General features: G+C 39.6%; 1 protein-coding gene across 5 annotated transcripts in view; it reads right to left on the reverse strand.

Moving 5' to 3' along the window:
• Nucleotides 1-753: 753 nt before the first annotated feature.
• Nucleotides 754-21,514, reverse strand: part of LOC102300855 (Scm polycomb group protein homolog 1) — a 25,595-nt gene continuing 4,834 nt past the window's right edge. For 4 of the 5 annotated variants that reach the window (XM_005938212.3, XM_042226988.1, XM_005938213.3 and 1 more), the window contains 11 exons: nt 20,429-20,517; nt 20,029-20,275; nt 13,375-13,619; nt 12,843-13,034; nt 11,443-11,569; nt 11,134-11,334; nt 10,657-10,827; nt 9,930-10,052; nt 3,866-3,997; nt 1,758-1,891; nt 754-1,604 (listed from right to left, as the gene is read on the reverse strand). In XM_005938212.3, the coding sequence (XP_005938274.1) occupies nt 1,485-1,604; nt 1,758-1,891; nt 3,866-3,997; nt 9,930-10,052; nt 10,657-10,827; nt 11,134-11,334; nt 11,443-11,569; nt 12,843-13,034; nt 13,375-13,619; nt 20,029-20,275; nt 20,429-20,517 (1,781 nt within the window). In that variant the 3' untranslated portion in view covers nt 754-1,484. The remainder of the gene's footprint in view (nt 1,605-1,757; nt 1,892-3,865; nt 3,998-9,929; nt 10,053-10,656; nt 10,828-11,133; nt 11,335-11,442; nt 11,570-12,842; nt 13,035-13,374; nt 13,620-20,028; nt 20,276-20,428; nt 20,518-21,514) is intronic. The other variant, XM_014338728.2, reaches the window with a different exon arrangement.

Below are 21,514 nucleotides of genomic sequence, written 5' to 3' on the forward strand. Positions count from 1 at the left end.
CACCGTAAAGGCAACAAAGCAACTGCAGAGCTCCTAAGTTTTGGGAACAACCTTTCTTTGGAAATTTGCCAAGTATCTTTTAATCTCTTTTAAACAATTATGGCTTCCTTTAAAATGTAACATTTTTATCCGAAACTGTTGAGTTTCTGTGTTATTTCTGAAGTTGCACTGTATTAAGGATTGTTATCATTTTCCTAGGAGTTAACACTTATGGTTTTTAATCTTCTTTTGATCTCCTTTTTTCCTGGAGAAATGACTATATTTGTGCATTTATTATTTGCTTTAGAAATAAAAATGAGTCTGTCTTTAAATACCCATAAGACATTTTTAAATACTGGAGGATTAATGAAATAACATGTACAAAAGGAAATGGTACTAACAAAGAAGAAACATATGAACATATAACAGAGGCAGCCATGTAAAATAGGCCTTACATGGTCTAAAAATATCACTGATATTATCATGCTGTCTAACAGATGGAGACATGCCCACCCATGGTAGTGCATGGCAGTGTCTCTAGGAGAGACGTAAGGACATGACCAAAAAAGGTTGACAGCTATATGCTGCCCTCTGCTGGTGGGCAAAACTCTCAACAAACTAAATGTGATCATCAAAATACAGTTTATCTATTCTTGTGAACGATTTTCAAGTTTCAGCTTTTTGAATGTTGTTGTGTAACAGCAGACAGTTAATGCAGGATATATATAGGAATTTGTGACCAAACAAAACAAAACAAAACAAGAAAAAGGAGACTTGAATTATTATATATTTATTGAACAATGTTAAGCATGATAGGGCTCTCCATGTAGGAACTCTAATAATATAGTATAAAAAATTAAAAAAGTACAAATAACAAAGACAAGACAAGGCATTGTAAACAACATCCAGAATAAGAGAAAAAGCCCATCTTGATGGCAGTTTTTCTCAGAATAAAGTTTTATAAAACACGTTTTTCTAATCATAATTATTACTGTTGTAGTTGCAAAATTATGCCTCAAACAGAGACTGATCGGAAGAAATCCCAACTATTGGGATGTAGCATTTCTTTTCTTCCTTTAAGGTTTTCTTTTTTTAGCGTATTCCAACACAAAACACTGAAAAAGTCCATTTACTTGTATTCATGAAGTACAAAATATGAAATGTACAGATAAAATGTAACATAATTAAAGCAGGCCAAAAGGCCTTTTACAGTTAAAATGGCCACATATGATTCTTCAAGTTAGACTGAAATGCAAAAGTGATGACAGACGAGTGGCCGATCCGACCCCTAACCCATGCTGCCTTAGGCCTGGATTGTGCTACACAAAATAAACATCCCTGACTGAATGAGGTCAGAACAAGGGCGTGTATACTGGATGGAGTACGGTGGAAGTTGCTACATGTAAATTGTCAGCATATGTCCATTATGAAGTGCATGATATACTGAACCTAGAACATGGAGGTGGCGATACAGTTAAGTCCTTCAGAAGGCTTGACTGATGTCGTCAAGCCCGTTTAAGCTTGTCAATGTGGAAGGTGAGTTTGAGGGCAGGGCCGAGCTTCAAACCCATGTATTTCATCATCATGTCGCTACGCAGCAACAGAAGGGCTTTCCCATCAATTTCCTGTAGCAGAGGAATCAGAGGAAAAATAAACCTTTTTGTTTTTTCCTCTTTTAAACAGAGCTGCTCAAAAGTGATGAATAAAACTGACACGTTTGAAGCATTCACTATTCATTATACATTTATTCATGAATGAATGAATGAATGGATACGTACATGTTTTCTAAAAAGGTCAGCATGTGGGGCCAGAACTGGGTCGATATCCCTGATATACTGCATGACTTCATCTACTGTCCACAGGTTGGGATCCTGACCGCTGGGCCTGGGGCTCTCACGGAAACTACCCGGACCTGGGAGCAAATGTGCAAATACAGATTTATAAGACAGTTATTCACTGAGTAGTTCATCCACATGTATTAGTCTGCAATAAAAAGCCCAAAAAAACAAACATGTTTATCACTGTCCCAATGCAGCGGTCTTTCGCATAGGCTCAACATCTGTTTTGACAATTGAGCTGAAATGATGGATCCTGAAAATGTAATGTACTCTTTTTTGACAAAACTCTATTAAACTTTTTGCATTTGTGTGATTATAAATTTCAGTGTGTTTTTGGGCTACCACTACAAGGGTATTATTTTAACTCAAACACACAGGCTGCACAGGCAAACAGCAGTGAATGGAGTGTCACTGTCTACTACACATATTTCACCTCCTATAAGATAACACTCAAATGCCACCATCTCTTCTTTCAACTGCTCCCTTTAGAGATCGCCACAGTGGATCCTCTGTATCACCTTATCCTTATTATCCTCCTCTGTCACACCAACCCTCTGCATGTCCTCCTTCACTATATCCACAAATCTCCTCTGTGGTCTTCCTGTTTTCCTCCTGCATGGCAGCTTCATATTCAGCATCCTTTCTCCTTTACATCAACTATCCCTCCTCTGCTCATCTCCAAAATATCTCAGTCTTGAGTCCCTTATCTCCTTACTGCTCAACCTGAGCTTCCCCTCTGATGTACTCCATTCTAACTCCCAATGAAAAACCTTCGCATCTTCAATTCTGCCACCTCCAGCTCTGTCCTCTCTTTTTGTTAGAGACTTCAAACTGCTATTAGCATTTGAATTGGGTCTTTCCAGTGAAATAAAAGTGGCATGAGTGGCACAGAGGGTAAGAAAATGCACTACTGATATCTGGCAAAGTAGCAATTTAGCCACTGAAGAGGCAGTTTCTGACCAAACTCTTCTCATGACCTCTTGAATGGACCTATACCATAGTGTAAGAGCAGCTTAAGTGCTTATTAAGGGCAAAATGCTGCTATATAAATACCACTGCAGTCACTCGTGTGTTTGGTTTCACTGATTGTCATTTTAAGGCAAATGTGAAGAGCCACTAATTACATGGCAGTGATGTAATTGCATCCGATCCTCCATCAATGATATACTCGCTCATCCAGCTCAGAGTCCCTTAGAACTCTCAGGTTAAGGTAACAAGTGAAGTGTTACGTTTTCTTGTCACTGTTTGGCTGTATTGCACAAACTAGTGAAAATTACAAAGATGACCTCGACTTGTGCACTGTTTTGATGAAGACTATTGGCGATCACTGTGTTTGACTGATGCTTCAGGACGAATACTGGTTCTTGTGAATTGTGAACTGACAGACAGACAATGAATGCCTCGGCATAATATGAGCTCATCTGTCATTTGGCAATATATGCTTTAAAAAACAAACAAACAACAAACTACAACATCAGAGGTCAAAGAACTACAACTGACTTCACTTCCTGCAATGCAGACACAAAAAGGGGGTAGTTCTAAACAAGTTTTACAAGATCTGCAGCACATTTCTACTGCGCTGAAGACATTTATGTATGTGTAAGTAAAGATAAAGCAGAGAAAAATTTACATATGCACTATGTGGATAACCTTGACCTTGAGAACCCATGCAATGAAGCTCTCGGTGCACTTTTTGTGCTGACATTAATGACAGAGGAGGTTTGGAACTCTGCATATAATTGACTGTTACACACATTGCTCCTAAGTCCTCAGTGATCCCGCTTGATAGCTTTACTTGTCCTGCCACTCTGAGGCTGTTCTTAAACATTTCACATTTTTTTTGCAATAACACCACTTACAACTGACAGAGGCATATCTAGCAGGGAGGCATCCTCTGACAGCACCACGCTTGAATTTAGTGAATAACCTTAGTTAAAACCAAACTTACTGGATTGCATGTCACTATATTAGCATTTGCAGAAGTAATACATTCACACTTACAGATTTGTGGAAGCTTTTCATAGATACAATGTTGTTTCTTTTCCTACCTGTAGAGTTGTTGTGATGCAGCAGTTTGGAGGAGGACCTCGGGCCAGAAGTCAGTCCTGTAGAGTTTTGGGAAAGGGGGCTCTTCTTTAAGTGCTCTGATGTGGCAACACTGTTCTCCATGAAGGACTCACCTGGGAACAAAGAACACAATTATACTAGTACCTAAAAAAAAAAAAAGCAAAATAACAAAGAGGTCCCACAGCTAAACATCCAATGTAGTAAAAAAAAAAGATAACAACAAAAAAAGAGGCCCAACTGACAGCGTATTTGTCAGACACACTGTGCTTCGCAGCGATTTTGCAGAACCCCTCAGAGAATACCACGGTGATTTAACAGGGTTATGGCATTCTGTAAAAGTATAAGGGCACTTTGAAGGGGATATTACCCCTTTTACACATATATCTTCCAATATTACATTAACTTAATTAAAATTTAAGGAAATGGAAAGATGATTAAATGATTAACCTCCTGCCCCAGAATTTAATAGCATTCGCTCTTGAGCTCTGTTTAACTACCTCCTTTTAAATGATTACAGAAAGCTTTACTAGACAAGTCAGAGCACCCAGTTATTACAATTAAAATGTTTGACAGAAATATGATGCCGGATTCCACTTTGAATAGCCACTGATACTAAATGAGCGGAATCCTTTGATGTCAGCTTATTTCCAGTTATTTTTGCACACAAATAAAGAACAAAGAAAAATATGATTAAAGGCATTTTACAAAAGAGAAATTTACCAGAGGCAGAACATACACACAGTGATGCGAGAAAGAAAGTTTGTGTTAACACACACCTGAATGCTACAGACAAGCAAACTGCTAAAACTTCTGCCTTCTTGCTGATGATCAATAAATCAAAGGCATTTGATTAGCAACACTTGGCTGCTACTTAGCCTCTTAATTCCTATGGATGCAGTCAGGCTCTCCTCTGAAAAGGCTCTCTCTTTTAATACACAACTGTATTTGGTACCACCGTTTAGTAAGTTAAAATGTTCAACAAAGTGTGTGCCCACAATAAAAACAAATAGGTTCACAAATAATTTTTTACTGATCAATCCTCCAAAGAAACAGCCTAATTCTTTATTAGAGTGCAAACAACTACAGTGAGAACTAGAGCAGGGCGATATGGCCAAAAATATTTATCACGATATATATTTGAAAATTTGCGATAACGATATAACTGACGATATAATTGATGCGAGACAAAATACAACTCCACAACATTACTAGCGCAAAAAGACAACCTATCATTTATTTTCACTTAAACAAGAAGCTGGTTTTTATGTACATTAAAGCTTTATAAAAATGTAACAGTGCAAATGCAAATTCCTTGCTGAAAGTTTAACCAAAAGGCATTTCCAGTAGAAATGGGCTGACATATCCTGAGCATAACCATGTATAATATCCACTGAAGTTAAAAAGAGGTGCTTTGCAACATTAAACTGCAGTGTGCAGTACGTATTTTTCGGACCATAAGGTGCACGGGATTATAAGGCACATTAAGCGAAACAAAGCAGTCAGATAAATCCAACTTTATTAAACTCATTCTTCTTGCTTCCTCCACTTCTGTACCATTGATTCATTAATGTTGAATTCTCTGGCAGCTGCTCTATTCCCATGTTGTTGCAGTATATTAATGACTAACCTCGTATTGTGGATGGATTATCTCAGTTGTTCTCCTGACTGAAGTTTGGTCCTTTACAGCATCCTGCCATGCGATTGCATTTGTCTCTAACCATGAGGAACCTTCACGTTAACTTTTATAAGTGGAAAAGTGTTAGTGTTCGTCCTCCAGCTTCACTGTTTATGTTATGCTAACATAGCTGTGTCGCTAGCGATCACGTAGCACATATAGGGCTTCGGAGTTGACGTCACGCCGCAATGCATTGTGGGAGCGCGGCGGCATTTTCGGGGTCTACGAATCAAATACAAACACACTGTGTTGGAACGACGATTACAAGATGCTTAAAAGCTGCTCAAACGAGAATGGACTGTATAGAGACCGATTGCGTCCAGAGGCGAAGCAGCGGTACTTGCAGAAAATAGCTGCAGTGGAAATGTGGACCCGTATGAAATACGGCCGTGGAGTAGAAACCCTGAAGACCAACCGCTATTGACGTAGCCTGACATATTTTGTACCTTATCTGTGGAGTCAGCGCGTACAAGTCGTCATTCAAACAAAGGTAAGTCAGCTCGAGTACTGCGAGTGAAATGCGTTTGATTTCCCTGCAAACATTCAATTAGTGCAGCATAAATTCATTCATGAGGGGAAATTACAGTGAGAACATGTGGAGGCTGTTAGAGGGATAACAGTGAGTTCAGTGCATTGATGTGACATTGTCCTGAAGGATTTAGTTATTCTTTATGGTTAAAGAAATTGCAATGATTTATTAATGTTTATTATAAATAATCCTAATTACACATCTTGCTTCCATGTTTGTATCTTGTGTCACTAAAAATACATTTTATTTTAGTTTTATACATTGATCAATGACCTGCAGAATCTCCTTATCATATTAAGTGATTCATAATGTCACTTTATGCTTTCTCCATCTCTACAGTGATGACATCCTTGCATTACATACTTTAGGTTCATTTTCTGCAGGCAGGTTTCTGACAGAACAGACAGATTTAGACTATAACCTGCAGCGTTCTATAGATGGACACATAAAGAAATGAAAAATGACATGTCATGTGCTAACTTTCTAAACACTTTTTACATTTATGATAAAGTAGATAAAACACATTTGTGTCGGCCTTGGCTCATAGTTCTTGTCTTTAAATGAACTTTGTCTGTGTGTGTTTCAGGTGCTGCACTCTAAAGACTGAATGAACCAGCATTGCAGCCATGGGTCACTGTGAGCATCACAGGGAAGGTTGAAGCCGCCCGCTGCAGCTGCATGGCCGGAGTCGCAGAGACCTGCAGCCATGTCGCTGCTCTTCTGTCTAAAGTAGATGGAACAGTGTTGATCCGTGGCACAAGGACTGTTACACATGAACCTGCATACTGGGTTTGCTGGGTAATGTGACCAAGATACAGCCAGAGGTTGGCCATAAGATAGACTTCTCCTCTTCAGCTGCCCAAAAAAAGGCTCTTGATCAAAACATACACAGACCATCTGTAGTGACAGGGAAAAGGAGCCTCAAAACAGAAAAATCCCACCTGCTACTGTGGAGGAGTTGTCACTGCTATAATGCCTCTATGTTTTATCTAGGGGTCTAGATTTATGCCTGTAGTGCACTGCGTGTAAATAATTTGCATTTACTGAATATGTACTGACTGAGTCCCGCTGTTCAAAAGTTGAATAAAGAAACAAAATAATTTTGCCTTTTTTTTTTTTTTATTAAAACCACTTTATAGAACATCACATCAGTTACAGTGATGATGTCATTTACAGTTTACAAATGACAAAATGTTTACATAAAATCATGAGTGTTTACATGATATCACCCACTACTAACATTACTTTATTTACTGTATCTTTTGAAAAAATAACAGCACAAGACTTAAGAACATTTAACAGGAGCAGGTTTCATTCTTCTCTGGTTTTATTATCACACTGTTCACCAAACGCAGCAAACCTTCACCATCTTATCCAGGAGGGTCACCTCTTCACCCTCACATGGAAGAAGTAATCTGATTGGCATGGTGGTATGTTTGAAGCAGGTCCCTCGTGTAGCGCTGGAACCCAGTCATGATGTGTTTCACCCATTTCATCGGCTGGTTTGCTGCAATAATGTCAAATAATTAGCAACTCTATAAATAGAAGGTAGTTCTGCAAAATCACTCAGTAGGCTGTTTGTTCTAATTTGCTATGAGCTCAGAGCGCATCGAAAATGAAACTAATAGGCTATAAAGAGTGATATGAACATATTTAGAACTTACCGGAATGAAAATGTCTGGAGCACCAACAGATATTTGGAGATGGAAGAGAGCTGCACGTCAGCTCGTCTCACAGCTGCTCTCCAGGCTGGACGCCTTCGTTTGGTAACATCGATACACGAGCTGCCTCATGTCGCTTCCAGGTTGGGAAAGCATAAAAAGACAATCCAACCTTATTCCCGTGCCGGTCGTAAGATCGAACATTGCAGCCGAGCACACAGCAAGTACGAACCATGGCTATGCTATCGCTCCTAGCTTAGACCCCCAAAATGGTGAATCGGGCCAAAATCCTTTCCACGCCCACCCCCGTGACATCAGCACATCATTATATACCAGCTAGCCCAACTTCAGTAACCCTACAAACGTCACTGCTGTTTAGTTTCCTGTCTTCATTTATGTTGGAAGTGATAGCAGAGCTGTACGTTTGATTTTTTCAGAAATCTCTCAGTCAGAACATGCTATATCATGCTTAGGTAACTAGCGAAACTAGCGAGCTAACTTCCGCTAGCTTCCTGCTAACTTCTAACTCCGTTAAATGTAATACATTTTGTTTTCATGGATGCCTGGAAGTTAAACTTCATAGTTACACCTGGTAAAGCAGCAATGCTGATCGTTTTATTAAAGATGAAAGAATTTAGACAGTTTTTAACTCTTAGTGATGCTGCAGTGTTCGTTTGACCTGAAGTATACGGAGTTTAGGACCCAGATTACTCCCAGATTTAAGGGCATCTTAGTCCGACGGCCGCTTGCATGTTCTGCAAAAAAATGTGCTTTGTCGTGTATCTGACGGACAAACACCAAACCAGTTCCACATCACTGAAGTTGCACCATTTTTACAAACCAATTCTGGTTCATCTGTTTCACTCAACAATCGGCCATGTGCGTATGAAAACAAAGGCACTGCGCATGCGCGTTTTACTCATGTTCTATCGCGATATTTCATTTTCCTATCGTTGCCTAACATTATACCGGTATTACCGTGAACGGTATAATATGGCCCAGCCCTAGTGAGAACCTTCACAGACAACTCCAAAAAATGTGGTGCGAACATTTTAAAGCACGACTTTAAAGCCTAATATGGCTTTCCCCCCCTTTTTCCTGAATAGTTGATACTACTTGTGTATCTATTATTTTCCTTAATTTGTGTTTGTCACCATGATGAATGCTAACATTAAACGTGGTCAAACGTGGCCATGGCTTCACTTTGAACACACTGTTTCACACAGTTTTTTGCACTCTTTGATACTTGTGATGTCAAAGAGAGGAGATCTTAATAGCACACGGCTCTGGCTTACTGTACACCAGCCCCATCGACCTGCTATTCAAACCTTTTATTTGTAAAAGGCAGCCGACTTACAGAAGAAATTTGGCTTAAAGGGACACAAGCTACAAGGGCTTGTCTGAGATAGTACAACTCTGTAGTTGATCCACTAAGGCCGGTATAGTCCAAATTCAAGAATAAAAGTATGGAGCAAATTAGCATGAGCCTCCTAAAGAGCAAGTAGATGAAAGTTAAATTATGCTTTTTGAGAAGCGATAAAAACATAATAATCTAATCTAAAATCATAATGATAAATCATTAATCATATATATACACACACACACACACACACGCTGCTGTGAGGAAGCATGCACACTTGGTACCTATGCAGTGTGGTGGTCATTATTTAATGATCAACTTTATGTCAGTTAAAATGCAGTGCACACTGCAAACACCTCTATGCCTTATAAAGATCTCTCTCTCTATCTTTTTAAGAGATATATAATATATACAGTTTTGTAGACTACAAATTTACATCACATTGTTCATTTCAGGTAGCTTTACATTCAGCACTGGCACATTTCACCATTTAAGCATTGAGTTATAATGGGAAGAAAAACTGACACAAGGGGGAGCACCAATATTACTTTACAGCAGCCACACAGAAAAGAGATTTTTTTTAACCAGCCTCATGATCTGGTGATCAGCCAATGCCAGCCCAGTACTGAGCTGATCAGTTATTTTAAAATGCCATTTAATGATCTACCAATACATATGTCACCTGACTAATAATATCACAGACTTTCATGGATAGACTAATATATATATTTTCCCTAGCTCTAAATAAAAGCAAAACAAATTCTATATGAATGGTAGTATGAGTAATAAGAACAGATTATGAATGGATGAAACAGATTACCATCAGTGGAGTGCCGTGGGATTTTTGGCAGTTTCGGAGACAGAGGATTGGTGAAGTCCTGAAGGAACCGCTTTGTGCTTCGTACTGGGACCGCTTTCAGACTGTCTCCAAAACTTCTCCTCTCTAAAACAAGCACACATGGGTTGAAGAACAGCTGGAGGCTATTGTTCCATGTTAACTATAAATCAAGAAGCTGGATGTGACAAAGATGCAAGTCAGTGTACCAGAGCAGTGATATTTTAGATCTCTAACAATTACGCTGAATGTGTGTTACATAATTATCCTTGGTTTTAAGAAAAAAAAGAGAGCATATTTTAGGCCACATTGCCCAACCCTAGTTCTCTTCACTACCCCTGTCTTTGCAATTTCAACACATTACTTGCTTTCCACAATACAGCAAATAAGGATTCATTTTCTAGAAGCATATTGCCAACATCTCTGCATAAATAAGGCAGACGCATAATAGTCTGCTGTTTCCTCTCACCTAAACCACTTAGAAAACGGTCTAAACCAGTCGTTTCCTACTAAGCTTAGCATGTTTTTCCACCTGACACAAGAGCCCAATGACTATTATAAAACTTTAGCTGCCTTTTCATTAAATGTAGTAAAAGTGAGCAGAGTCTTTGACACTGGTACTTTTCAATGTAAGAGCATGGTTCTAACAGCTATGTTAAAATAAATTAACACTGTACACGTGAACACAGAGTGGGCAAACAGCGACCCTGACCTGTAGTGTACGTGTGACTGTCGTAGTGAAGACTGCCTCTGGCTACAGGCTGGCTGCCAAACAAAGGATCGCAGTGCAGGTTGTGGCAAAGTTTTTCCAGGAAGCGGAGGACATAGGTGACACTGCTGACAGTTGGCAGGGTCAAGGTGTGCTGCTGCTGGTCAAAAAAGGCTGGAAAAGACATGGTGGATATTAATTCAGCTGCTTCATTCAAGTGTAATTCAATAAACAGGCTGTGTTACAGATGTGAGTGAGCTTTCATGAATAAACAAAATCCGACCCACACAATCTGTGTAACATAACTCAAACAACAACAATAGAATCAGCCAAGTGGTTTGTTTTATTTTTTCGTACTTTGTTGGTTCTTGATGTTCTCGTGGATAAGTGAGCATTGCCACAGTAAATTCATAAGCACTAAATCAAAGAGAAGAAAGGGTGAAGAAAGTGAATTTGCTTTCAAATTAGATCAATGCACACCTGAAATGACTTCTCCTCCTTGTCCAGATTTCAGGCAGGAGAAGACTGTGCCCTGGTTGTGAGCAGAGTCCACACAAGCTTGGACACACTGCTGAAGCACCGACGAGGCTCGGCCTGGCCCAAAGTGGTCTGGCAGCTGTTGGATACGCCGCTGGTCTAAATGGGGTCCCATCTTGCCGTACTTGTTTAGGTACACACAAACTAAAAGGCGAAAGGTATATGACCTTAAATGACACTGAATGAAAAAGTTGATGCAAAAACCCCCAAAAAGCAATGTGCATTATGTGTAGGCCTGTGGACGCTGTGTACCTGTGGGAGCCTGTAGTGCAGAATTAGGGATGGTAGCATTGTCCAGGGGCACAGTGCTGGTGTCAGGCTCTGGGGTACTGCTGGTGGGAGACGTGGGGACTGGATTAGGTACCACTCGTGGTTTTCTCTGTATGCAAATACATAAATTCAGAGCCATCAGTACATATATTTAGAAAAGCAAATAAAAGAACTGAGCTAAGTACATTTCTGTAAATGGTAATGGAAAACTAAACAAACATACAAACCGGATGCTGCAAACACTACCAATGACTGAGCACTGTGGTTTTGCAACTGTTTGCGCTTAATAAATGGATACCAGCTCAGTCCATCTTACCCAAAAACAACTATATCGTTTATAAAGACAATGAAACCAAGGCTTTTAAATTTTTTTATAGCATGCATGTTACAAATGAGCAAGCATGTTTAACTAGCTAGGAAACTTATGATAACAGAAACAGGAACGGGCTTTGTCAGATCAGAGGGTTAACTAAGGCTACGTTCACACTGCAGGTCTTGATGCTCAATTCCGATTTTTTGATCAAATCCGATTTTTTGTCTGCTCGTTCACACTACAAATAAAATGCGACAGCAAACGCGCTCTAGTGTGAACGCTCAAAGCGGCCCGCATGCGCAAAAGAAGACGTCACACACAACGCGCTCTGTTTAGACCCAGAGCAAACAATATGGTTTGACTGATGGCCCTTAATATAAAGACTTCGGACTTTAAGTTTCCCAATTTTTGCTTTAAGTTATTTTGTTATTTACATAATAATGTAAATAACCTAATAATTATCCTTATTGCTGTTTTAGAGAGGAGCGGTGCTTCAAAGGATAGCTGCAGATTTCTGTCAGAATCTGCAGATTATACAGTACAAATAAAATGTTCATGTTTCTCCAACGTTGTCTTCCCAGCAGTTTCACTGGATGGCCAGGAAGCGTTCGCGATGTCTTCTCGGGCGCTTCTCCGGCGCTGATAATTGGCGTCTGTCTTGTGTCAGTGACGTAAAAGACGGATTTAATGCGACATGACCGTTCAAACAGCAGTCGCTTTCTAAAACATCGGATATGTATCGGATTCAGTACCACATCGGATTTGTGCCGTTCACACTGTCATACCATGATCGGATATGGGTCGCATAGGGTCAAAAAAAAAATCGGATTTGATGCGCTTTCGCCTGCAGTGTGAACGTAGCCTAACAGGTTAGTTTCTGGCTAAATAACTTAATAATCCAAATATAGTCAAAAAACACTGGACAAGCCTCCAATGATTTGCGCTCCAAGAATTATACTGCAGAAGTTTCCCTTTTCACATTTTCATCAGCATTTCTCAAGCAGGCAGCTGTTTATGTGACATGAAGTTGTCTAATGACAGCTGGGGTTCTTTTGTACTGGACAGTTACCTTGCTGCCAGGTTTCGGCCCTCTTTTCTTTGGGATCTTGATAGGTTCTGCCTGAGTCTGACCCTGCTGCAAAGTTATCCTCTGCGCCCAGTTGGCGGGCAGTCTGCCCCTGGTTCGCCCTGGGCCTGTCACGGGCCGCCCTGGCCCAGCCATGGAATCCTCTAGCCAGCTAGCTCTCTTTGCCCACCCCAGCTGCAAACAAAGAGCAAAGGACACACAGTCAAATAGGGATGCCTCTTTTTTTAATAATGCCCCTCAAACACAAAACAACTAATCTGGGATGCCATTGTGAGCAGTCTCATAGTTTAATGTAAAGGTTGGTTAAAAATTCACTTACCTGTTACTTCTTTTATTAACAGGCTATAGAAATTCTTTCTACCACTTGGAATTGAATTGAAAGATTCAACAGCAACACGTTGTCTCAGAAACACTGTCCCTGCTACACCGGACAGAAACTATTTGTATACTATATGTAAGTGTCATAACTGCTTCACTATCACACAAAAGTAAAAAACTGTTTTTTCATGCCCACCTTACTGCCTGGTTTTGGTCCTCTCTTCTTGGGAATTTTGACGGGTTCCTGGACTTTTTCTGGCTGGATGCTCTGTGGTCCCAGTGTAGAGCCCTTCTGATTCCAGTGCCCTGTCACTTTGGTTTTCCTGCGGCCTGGCTTGCGTCCTCTCTGGCCTGGAGGCCTGCCCACCGTGGGGCTGGGATGCATGACTGGGCTCTCCACACTTCCGTCTGTCAATGCTCCAAGGCTTTTGGGCAGCACAACTGTAAGCGTAAAGAGAGAAAAGAAAATGGGAGAAGTTGAAAAGCTGCTTGGTATCGGCAGCAAAATTAATTAAGAGTTATTGCTCTGTGCCTCTCAGTTAGGTATTCACATCTTCCATATTCAGCCTACAATTTAGAAGTCTAAATCTAGAACGCCTTTTGTGGTTATGTTATGTGAACAACAAGGGCAACGTGTTCAGTCACAATCCTAAATCAACTTCACCAAACACCTGCTGTGCAATATGCACACAACATTGCCACATTGCAGAATGAGTCATGTGCTTGATGCATTCAAGTAGCCTTTGTGCTGTTGGCTGCAATGTCCTCACATGCTTCAAATTGAAGCCAAATAAGAAGCTGGCTGAGTCACGCACAGACATTAAGTACTCTCTGTGCATGGGGAAGGTACTTGGTTTTCTGATCTCTACTCTAAGACTTTCTGAAAAGCTAAAGGTAAAGCGTGTTATCTTCAATGGATGACAAAATCCAGATTGTTTACAACATCTGAACTTCTCTCAGTGGCACTAAAGCCAAGAAGGTCAAACTTTCTTAGCAACAAAATAGTTCTTTCTCAAACTATGTCCTTCAGTTATAAGCCCAAGGACACCACAGTGCAGTTCTCACACTCAAGCACTTTTTACAGTCTTAGGGAACAGGTAGCGAGCAAAAAAAAAGAAGAAAAAGAGAAGAGTGGTCGCATCAAAAAGTTCCCTTTTTAAGACTAAATTTAAACTTTCAGTCATTTTTTTCCACACACAAACAAAATCAGAAAACTCAAAACTGCTGAGAAACTGACAGCAATTTGACTTTGCACTCTTTTCCAGTACGGCATCACCACTGAGTGGTAACCAAGCCTCTAATAACATTAAGCCACAGAAGAAGGAATATACACTCTTTTTGTTTGGTGCTCAAGGGCTGAGAAATTATTTTTGAACTGACTAATAAACAATCTACCAAAGATCCGGGTCATTCTTTGATCATGCCATAACTCTAAACCAAGTTCAATAAAATTCAGTGTGGCAGATTGCATAATTGTGTTGAAAGTCAAACAGAGACTTATTTTTAAATTTACATTTATTTTATATAAAGTATTTCCTGGGAAAATAACCAAGTCTGCAGATATGTTTAATAAAAGTGCTAATTCTGTTTATTAAACAAAATTATTTTCATTTCATTGGTGTAGTGGAGTAGTATTTGATATGCCTTAAAATCTGATCAGATACAAATGATCTCTTTAGGCAGATCCCACTAAAAGTACAGGCAAGTAAAGTATATGCATCAATTTGGTGTTACATCATATATAACATAATGAAATCACACAATCAGGCGTTATCTTTGTAAACTGTTATTCACTGTACCCCGCAAAATGAAGATCAAGAAAAAGCAAAAGAAAGACTAAAAGCTATCAGGTAGCAACTGAAAGAAGAAAAATAAGCAGTTGTTAAAGACAGAGGTTACGAAAGTTGGTTACCTCTTCTTCTACCTTTAAGACTCTGCTGGCCAGAAAAAAACAAGAAGCAACATAGAAAAAGCACAAGAATTAAAACGCAAATGAAGAAGCAAGCTGCTGCAAAAATGTATCTCCAGAATATGAACACACGGCCCTTCACTCCTGAATGTGAAGCACTTCTGAAATCACGTAATCCCCAGAGAACAGGCGCATGTTAAAAACATTAACAGAGGGCCTCTACTAAACACAAGAAAACAACCAAGCAGTCCGTGTACTTTACATAAGCCATTACAGCTGGCAAAACTTCAAGAATGTGTGCATGCAAAAACAACCGCACAGAAAAACAGAGCCACAGTATAGTCGGAATATCTGGCTTCATATGCACCTGCGATTTAAAACACGCTTTCACACACACTGCACAACCTAAAGTGCGCTGGTATTCATCCTGGATCAGCTGGGGACAGATTTACGAGAGGAGCGGCCACATTCATTAACACAGGTCTTGGCCAGCGGGGCTGTATTTATTAAACACGTTCACACAAACAGACCAATCAATGCAACACACAGTCTGCAGGCTACTGCTACGTTTCACAGAGAAGTCACAGAGAAGCTAAAGAGAAAAAAAGAGGGAAGGAAAACAAAAAAAAAAAAACAAGACAGCTGATTGATCCTAAACAGATTGAACAAATCCTAGATAATATGTTTAACGGTGTAAAGAGATTGAGGTTACAATCAATTGCACTGCTTGTAAATACAGCCAAGCAAGCGCTTAACAAGCAAACCCTTGTTTTTTTCTTTATCCCATGAGTGCACCGAGTTCACCGAGTTCACAAAGCCACCACTACCAGCTTCATATTACAGCAACATAACTTCTCAAGCGCTTTTGATCTAACGCTCTATGGCTGCATTTCAGTAATTTCATTCATTTACTCACCGTCTGTCTCAAACGAAAGTCAAAAGTGTCTGATTGTCAGCACAGCTGTCCTCAAATTCACCCTCTCCTCCTGCCCTGTCCTCCTCTCCCACTCTTCCTCTGACTCCTCCTTTTCTCCCTTTTTCCTCCCTTCTCTTCTTTTCTCCTCCCACATCTACTGACAATGTAAACAATCCACTTTTCACAGCATATGTCTGTCCTTTCTCTTGATTTCTGCCTCTTTAATCTTTCCAAGGTGTCTAATCAGACTTCGACAGCCAGTGTGCCAATGAGAGGCCTGTGGAGGGGCACACAGACTCATTTCACTCGCGTCATGCCCTGATTCTGCTAACTGGGCAAGTGCCAGGCCTACATAAAACACTAGCAGGCTACAAAGACATATCCTCCATTTCCCTCCCTCAATCGGCTCCTTCACATATTGTGGATTCTACACACGAGGACAGCTGACCCTGTGGCTGATAACCCTTGTAAGCCACTTCTACCTTCTGTGGTTCTTCTGTAACACATTTCCAGCTTTGAGTCTGGCTTTTATTCCTGATGTTAAACAAGTTAAGACAGCTACAATGTCTGAAATATAACTGCTTTACAAGAGCAATGATTTTTTACCACAAGTCACAAAGGAAGCAATATATCACAAAGAACTGCTGCATTGTAAACAGTCTTCTAAAAGAGAAGTAAAAACCGCAGGCATGCCTACTTCAACATTTACAAACCAAACTGAATACAAATGGACACTGAGAGCCAACTTTGGACTTAAAAAACCCCATGCAAATAGGAAGGAAATTTTTAACAACACTTTAACCATATGCAGTGTAAATGTGGACATACAGCACATGGACAAAATAAAAGCAGAAATCTCATAGTGTAGTGAAATCTAATCCATGAGTCAGGAATAAATAATGCCTTTATCGGGAGTTATAATTTTTTTCCAGACTTAGCCACAGATGTGTTGATGAACTAAGTTGATATCCATACAATTTCTGCACATAAAAAAACCTTTTAAAGTAAAATAATGCAATTTGAACACCCAGCCGTGATTATTTTCATTTTATTTTGGAATTACAATTTTGGTGTTACAATGCAAAGATAATCAGGATGACAGAGAAAGAACCTCTAAGGAAGTAAAAGCCGTTTTTGGAGTAGAGCCGGCAAAAGCTTTGTCTGCCGTCATTCTCCAAAGCTTCTGTGCAATCCCTAGAGGCCCCATCTGTACCCGTCAACCTCACATGCACCAGGTAGGGACTAGCAGTTGCTCTTGCATGACAAGCTTTGCAGTCAAAAACACCCTTTAGTCCAGGACCAGGGCTGCCCATTCGATAACTAATTTTAATCTTGATTGTGACGTTAGCTTCCCACATGTAAATGGACATTAACCAAGAAAGAAAGTAGCAAATGCTGTACAACACAACTATATTATTCAACCACCTGAAAACAAGACAAACTGCAGTATAATTAATGCATGAAGAACTAGAGAAACAATGCAATGATTATTAAAATCAATCATCCAACATCAGACAGCACATGCATACTAGGTGTCACTAAGATGCACTAGAATCACTGACACTGTCTCCAAAGATATGTGTCCAAAATATGTGGCGAGTAGAGAAAGGTTTCAGGAAAATAGTCAAATTACTGGACAAAAGATATATTATCAAAGTGAAAATACCTGCATTATGTGTAAAACATTACAGGGGAAATTTAGAGGAACACAAGGCTACTGAGTACTATGAGTTTTATTCACATCCATTTTGTAGATACAATGAAAGGAGTGATAGACTTTATATTTAGTTTCTAGGAAGTGCACTTTGATCAGGTAAAAAAAAAAACCCAGAACCTATTTCAAAACCTTTTTTAATTAAAATTAAATAATTTAATCTGCAACCCTACAGGAAATGATACTAGAAAATAGGGCTGGGCGATATGGCCTAAAATCCATATCGCGATATAATTTGAAGCACGTGCGGTAACGATATATATCGCGATATATTCTTTTCTTCTGTATAACGTATTTTCCGCACTATAAGGCACACTTAAAATCCTTTAATTTTCTCAAAAATCGACAGTGTGCCTTATGTATGAATTCTGCTTGTACTTACTGACCTCGAACTGATTTGGGCTGCAGAAATCTGTTAAAAATGTTTTAGTACAACTTTGGTAAGCCGCACTGCTTGATGGATTGTCAGAGCATTACGGCTGCCGTAGTGAGGAGTTTCACGGAGTAATCTGGGTCCAAAACTCTGTCCATTTCAGGTCCCAAAGTCAAACGAACACTGAGAGTTAAAAACAGTCTAAATTCTTTCACCTTTAATAAAATCATCAGCGTTGCTGCTTTACCAAGTGTAACAATTAAGTTTAACATCCAAGCATCCATGAAAACAGAATTTATTAAATTTAATGGAGTTACAAGTTAACAGGAAGTTAGCTTGCTAGTTTCCACCTAAACATGACATACCATGTTCTGACTGAGAGATTTCTGAAACTAATTAAAACGTACTGCTCTGCTACCACTTCCAACATAAATGAAGAGAGAAAACTAAACAGCAGTGACGTTTGCAGGGTTACTGAAGTTGGACTATCTGGTATATAATGTTTTGCTACGTGATTGCTAGCGACACAGCTATGTTAGCATAACATTAGCACAGTGAAGCTGGAGGATGAACGTCAACTTTTTTTCCACTCGATAAAAGTTAACGTGAGGGATTCTGGTGGTCGGGGACAAATGCAATCGCATAGCAGGATGCTATACACGGGCCAAACTTCAGTCAGGAGAACAACTGAGAATAATAGGTTAGTTATTAATATACTGCAACAACATGGGAATAGAGCAGCTGTGAGAGAATTCAACATTAATAAATCAATGTTACGGAAGTGGAGGAAGCGCAGTTTTTGGCTTTCCCATATTTCAAAAGTGCTTCATCTCTTTGCTATGACTGTCGCCCGCCATAATTTGCAGATGATAATGGTTGTAGCCGCTGCAATGCTTTCGACCAAAACAGGCACAGCTTGATGACATCATCAACATGCACTATCGCGGTAGAATTTCTATCTCTATCGCTGGCCAAATTTATATAGTTTCTATTGTATATCGTTTATATCGCCCACCCCTACTAGAAAATAGGAATTTTAAATATCACATTATAGCTTGCATCCAAATTTCATGTCCCATTTGAGTGCTGATCTCACTTTTATATTTCACATCTACCTTTCTTTCAGGTTAAACCCCAAAATGCACTATTTTCACTGTGCCACAAACTTAAGGTACACTTAAAAACAACAAAGAAAACAAAATGAATATATACAAAATACAATATTATTTCCTAAATAATAACTAAATAATACCCAGAGAGTGAGCTGCCTTGGCGGAGGATTGCACTCTCAAAGTGTTGCTTGCTTTTTTTTTTTTTTTTTTAATTTCTTCTAATAGCTGCACTTATTTATATGAATGAGCAGGACCAAATTTTTTTAATTAATGCAAAAAAGTTTACATTAGCAGCAATGCATGACAGCATGAATGTGAAGGCAGTGTTATATTTGCATGAAAGTGCTATAAAACATTTCTGTCACAAAAAAATATTAATGAATTACTGTAATTTTAATATCAATCAATATCACAGGGATTGCTGTTTTAGTTATAATTGCGCAGTTCTAGCCATGAATCCGATATAGTGTATTTTATCATCAATAAAACTGTTTTTTTAAATATCTTGCTGTATTTTGTATTAGTTCATACTCAAGTTTTAAAAAACCAAACACTAAAGCTCTTCTGTTATACCTGTATGCAAAAAATACACTGCACCCCAAAGATTTCATAGTTCAGCAATACTGATCAATCTAATAAACTTAAACCTGCACCGTCCTCCCTATTCTGGTATTTTAAAGAGTACTTAGAGGAAATATTAAACAACCTAACTAATAGGGTTGCCAACTCCCAGCAAAAAAATAGGGAACCAAAATACAAAATACAGAGAAAGTCAAACTCAAGTTATATACACTCTTAGCTATCACCGTATTTATGAGGTTCATACCTTTCGTGCCAGGTGGCTGAAGATTGTCTCCAGTGAGGGCGCACCAGCCAACAGGGAAGATGTCCCTTGAGTCATAGCGGCAGTAGTAATCAAAGGCTCCTCGCCAGCCATCAAAGGTGACCAGCACCTCAACACCACGCAATGCACCTACTGTCGCTGGGCAGATAAAGTGGGGATTTTTCCGGTCTACAGCCTCCAGCTTCATCCCCACTTGGAAGGAGTTCTGCTCTGGGGCGGGAGGCTCCTGCTGGGGAATATGGAGTGAAAGAAAAGGGTCAGATATGGTAGTTATCAAACAGTCAAACCGTGTGATAGATGTTCTTATTGTGTCATACATCAGAAGAGTTGGCCATCTTTGTGAATGCTGAGCTTTTTGAGCTTGTGAGCCTTGTACAGGTACCTTGTGAAAGATGCGAGAGGGAGCCATCTCTGCTCCATTTAGTGTTTTCAGAAGGAACATGGGCCAGGAGGACGCATTGAGTCGAAAACCTGAATAAGGACACAAATATTCTCATTACGACACCAGCTTCAAAATGAAAAGGTTGAATCACCATGAATCAAACAATGAATCATGAAATTATTAATTAAATTAAGCAAGAGTGAAAAGAATCATTCATTATCATCAAGGATAATCACTACGAAAGTAGTAGGCAGTGTTAATTTTGACAGCAAATTTTGATTCAGTTTTAGTCATGGTCTTTTAACTAAAACGTCATTTAGTTTTAGTCCTATTTATGCATCTAAAGTCATTTAGTTTAAGTCAACCACGTATTAAAAGAGTACCATAGACTAAATCTGAAGTTGGTTCAGTTGACTAAAATATAAAGTGTAAAAGTTTGCCATGTTCCTAACCGCTCAAAGTTGCTCCACACACTGATTTTTAAAGGAGAATTTAAAAAAGTGAACTGTTTTACTCCTCTCTTCCTTCCTCACTTTGACATTTTGTTTCTTTCATGAGAATCATGGAGCACGGGATTCTCCCCAACCACCCACCCACCCACCCACCCACACGTCTGGGTTTGCTATCCTCAGGACATCCCATATGCACAATGCTTTCCCTAGCTCCTTACCATAACCCTAACCAACAAAAATGAATGCCTAACCCTTACCCTAAACTTAACCATAACCCAAATGTAACCCTGACACTAAAACCACATTTTGAGTGTGAAAAATGCCTTTAATCCCGTAGGGACCTGGATTTTGGTCCACATGAGGGCTGTTTGTCCCCACCAGTATAGTAAATTTCAGATTTCGGTCCGCACCAAGACAGTAAGAACCCGCACACCAGACCTCTGCCCACTAATACTGCCTACGGTATTAGTCCCTGTCCTCTTCCTATGTTTCCACTGACACACACTGTTGGCACACTGTGGCGAGATACGCATGACAAAGTCTCTCTTTATTAAATTGGCAAAGAGTGTCGTAGTGCTTTTGGAGTTCTTGAATGTGTGTGGGTTAGGGTTCAGGATTAAGAAAGAGACACACC

Source organism: Haplochromis burtoni, unplaced genomic scaffold (assembly GCF_018398535.1).
Source record: "Haplochromis burtoni strain Fernald_Lab_line unplaced genomic scaffold, NCSU_Asbu1 Contig_237, whole genome shotgun sequence".
Classification (NCBI taxonomy): domain Eukaryota; kingdom Metazoa; phylum Chordata; class Actinopteri; order Cichliformes; family Cichlidae; genus Haplochromis; species Haplochromis burtoni.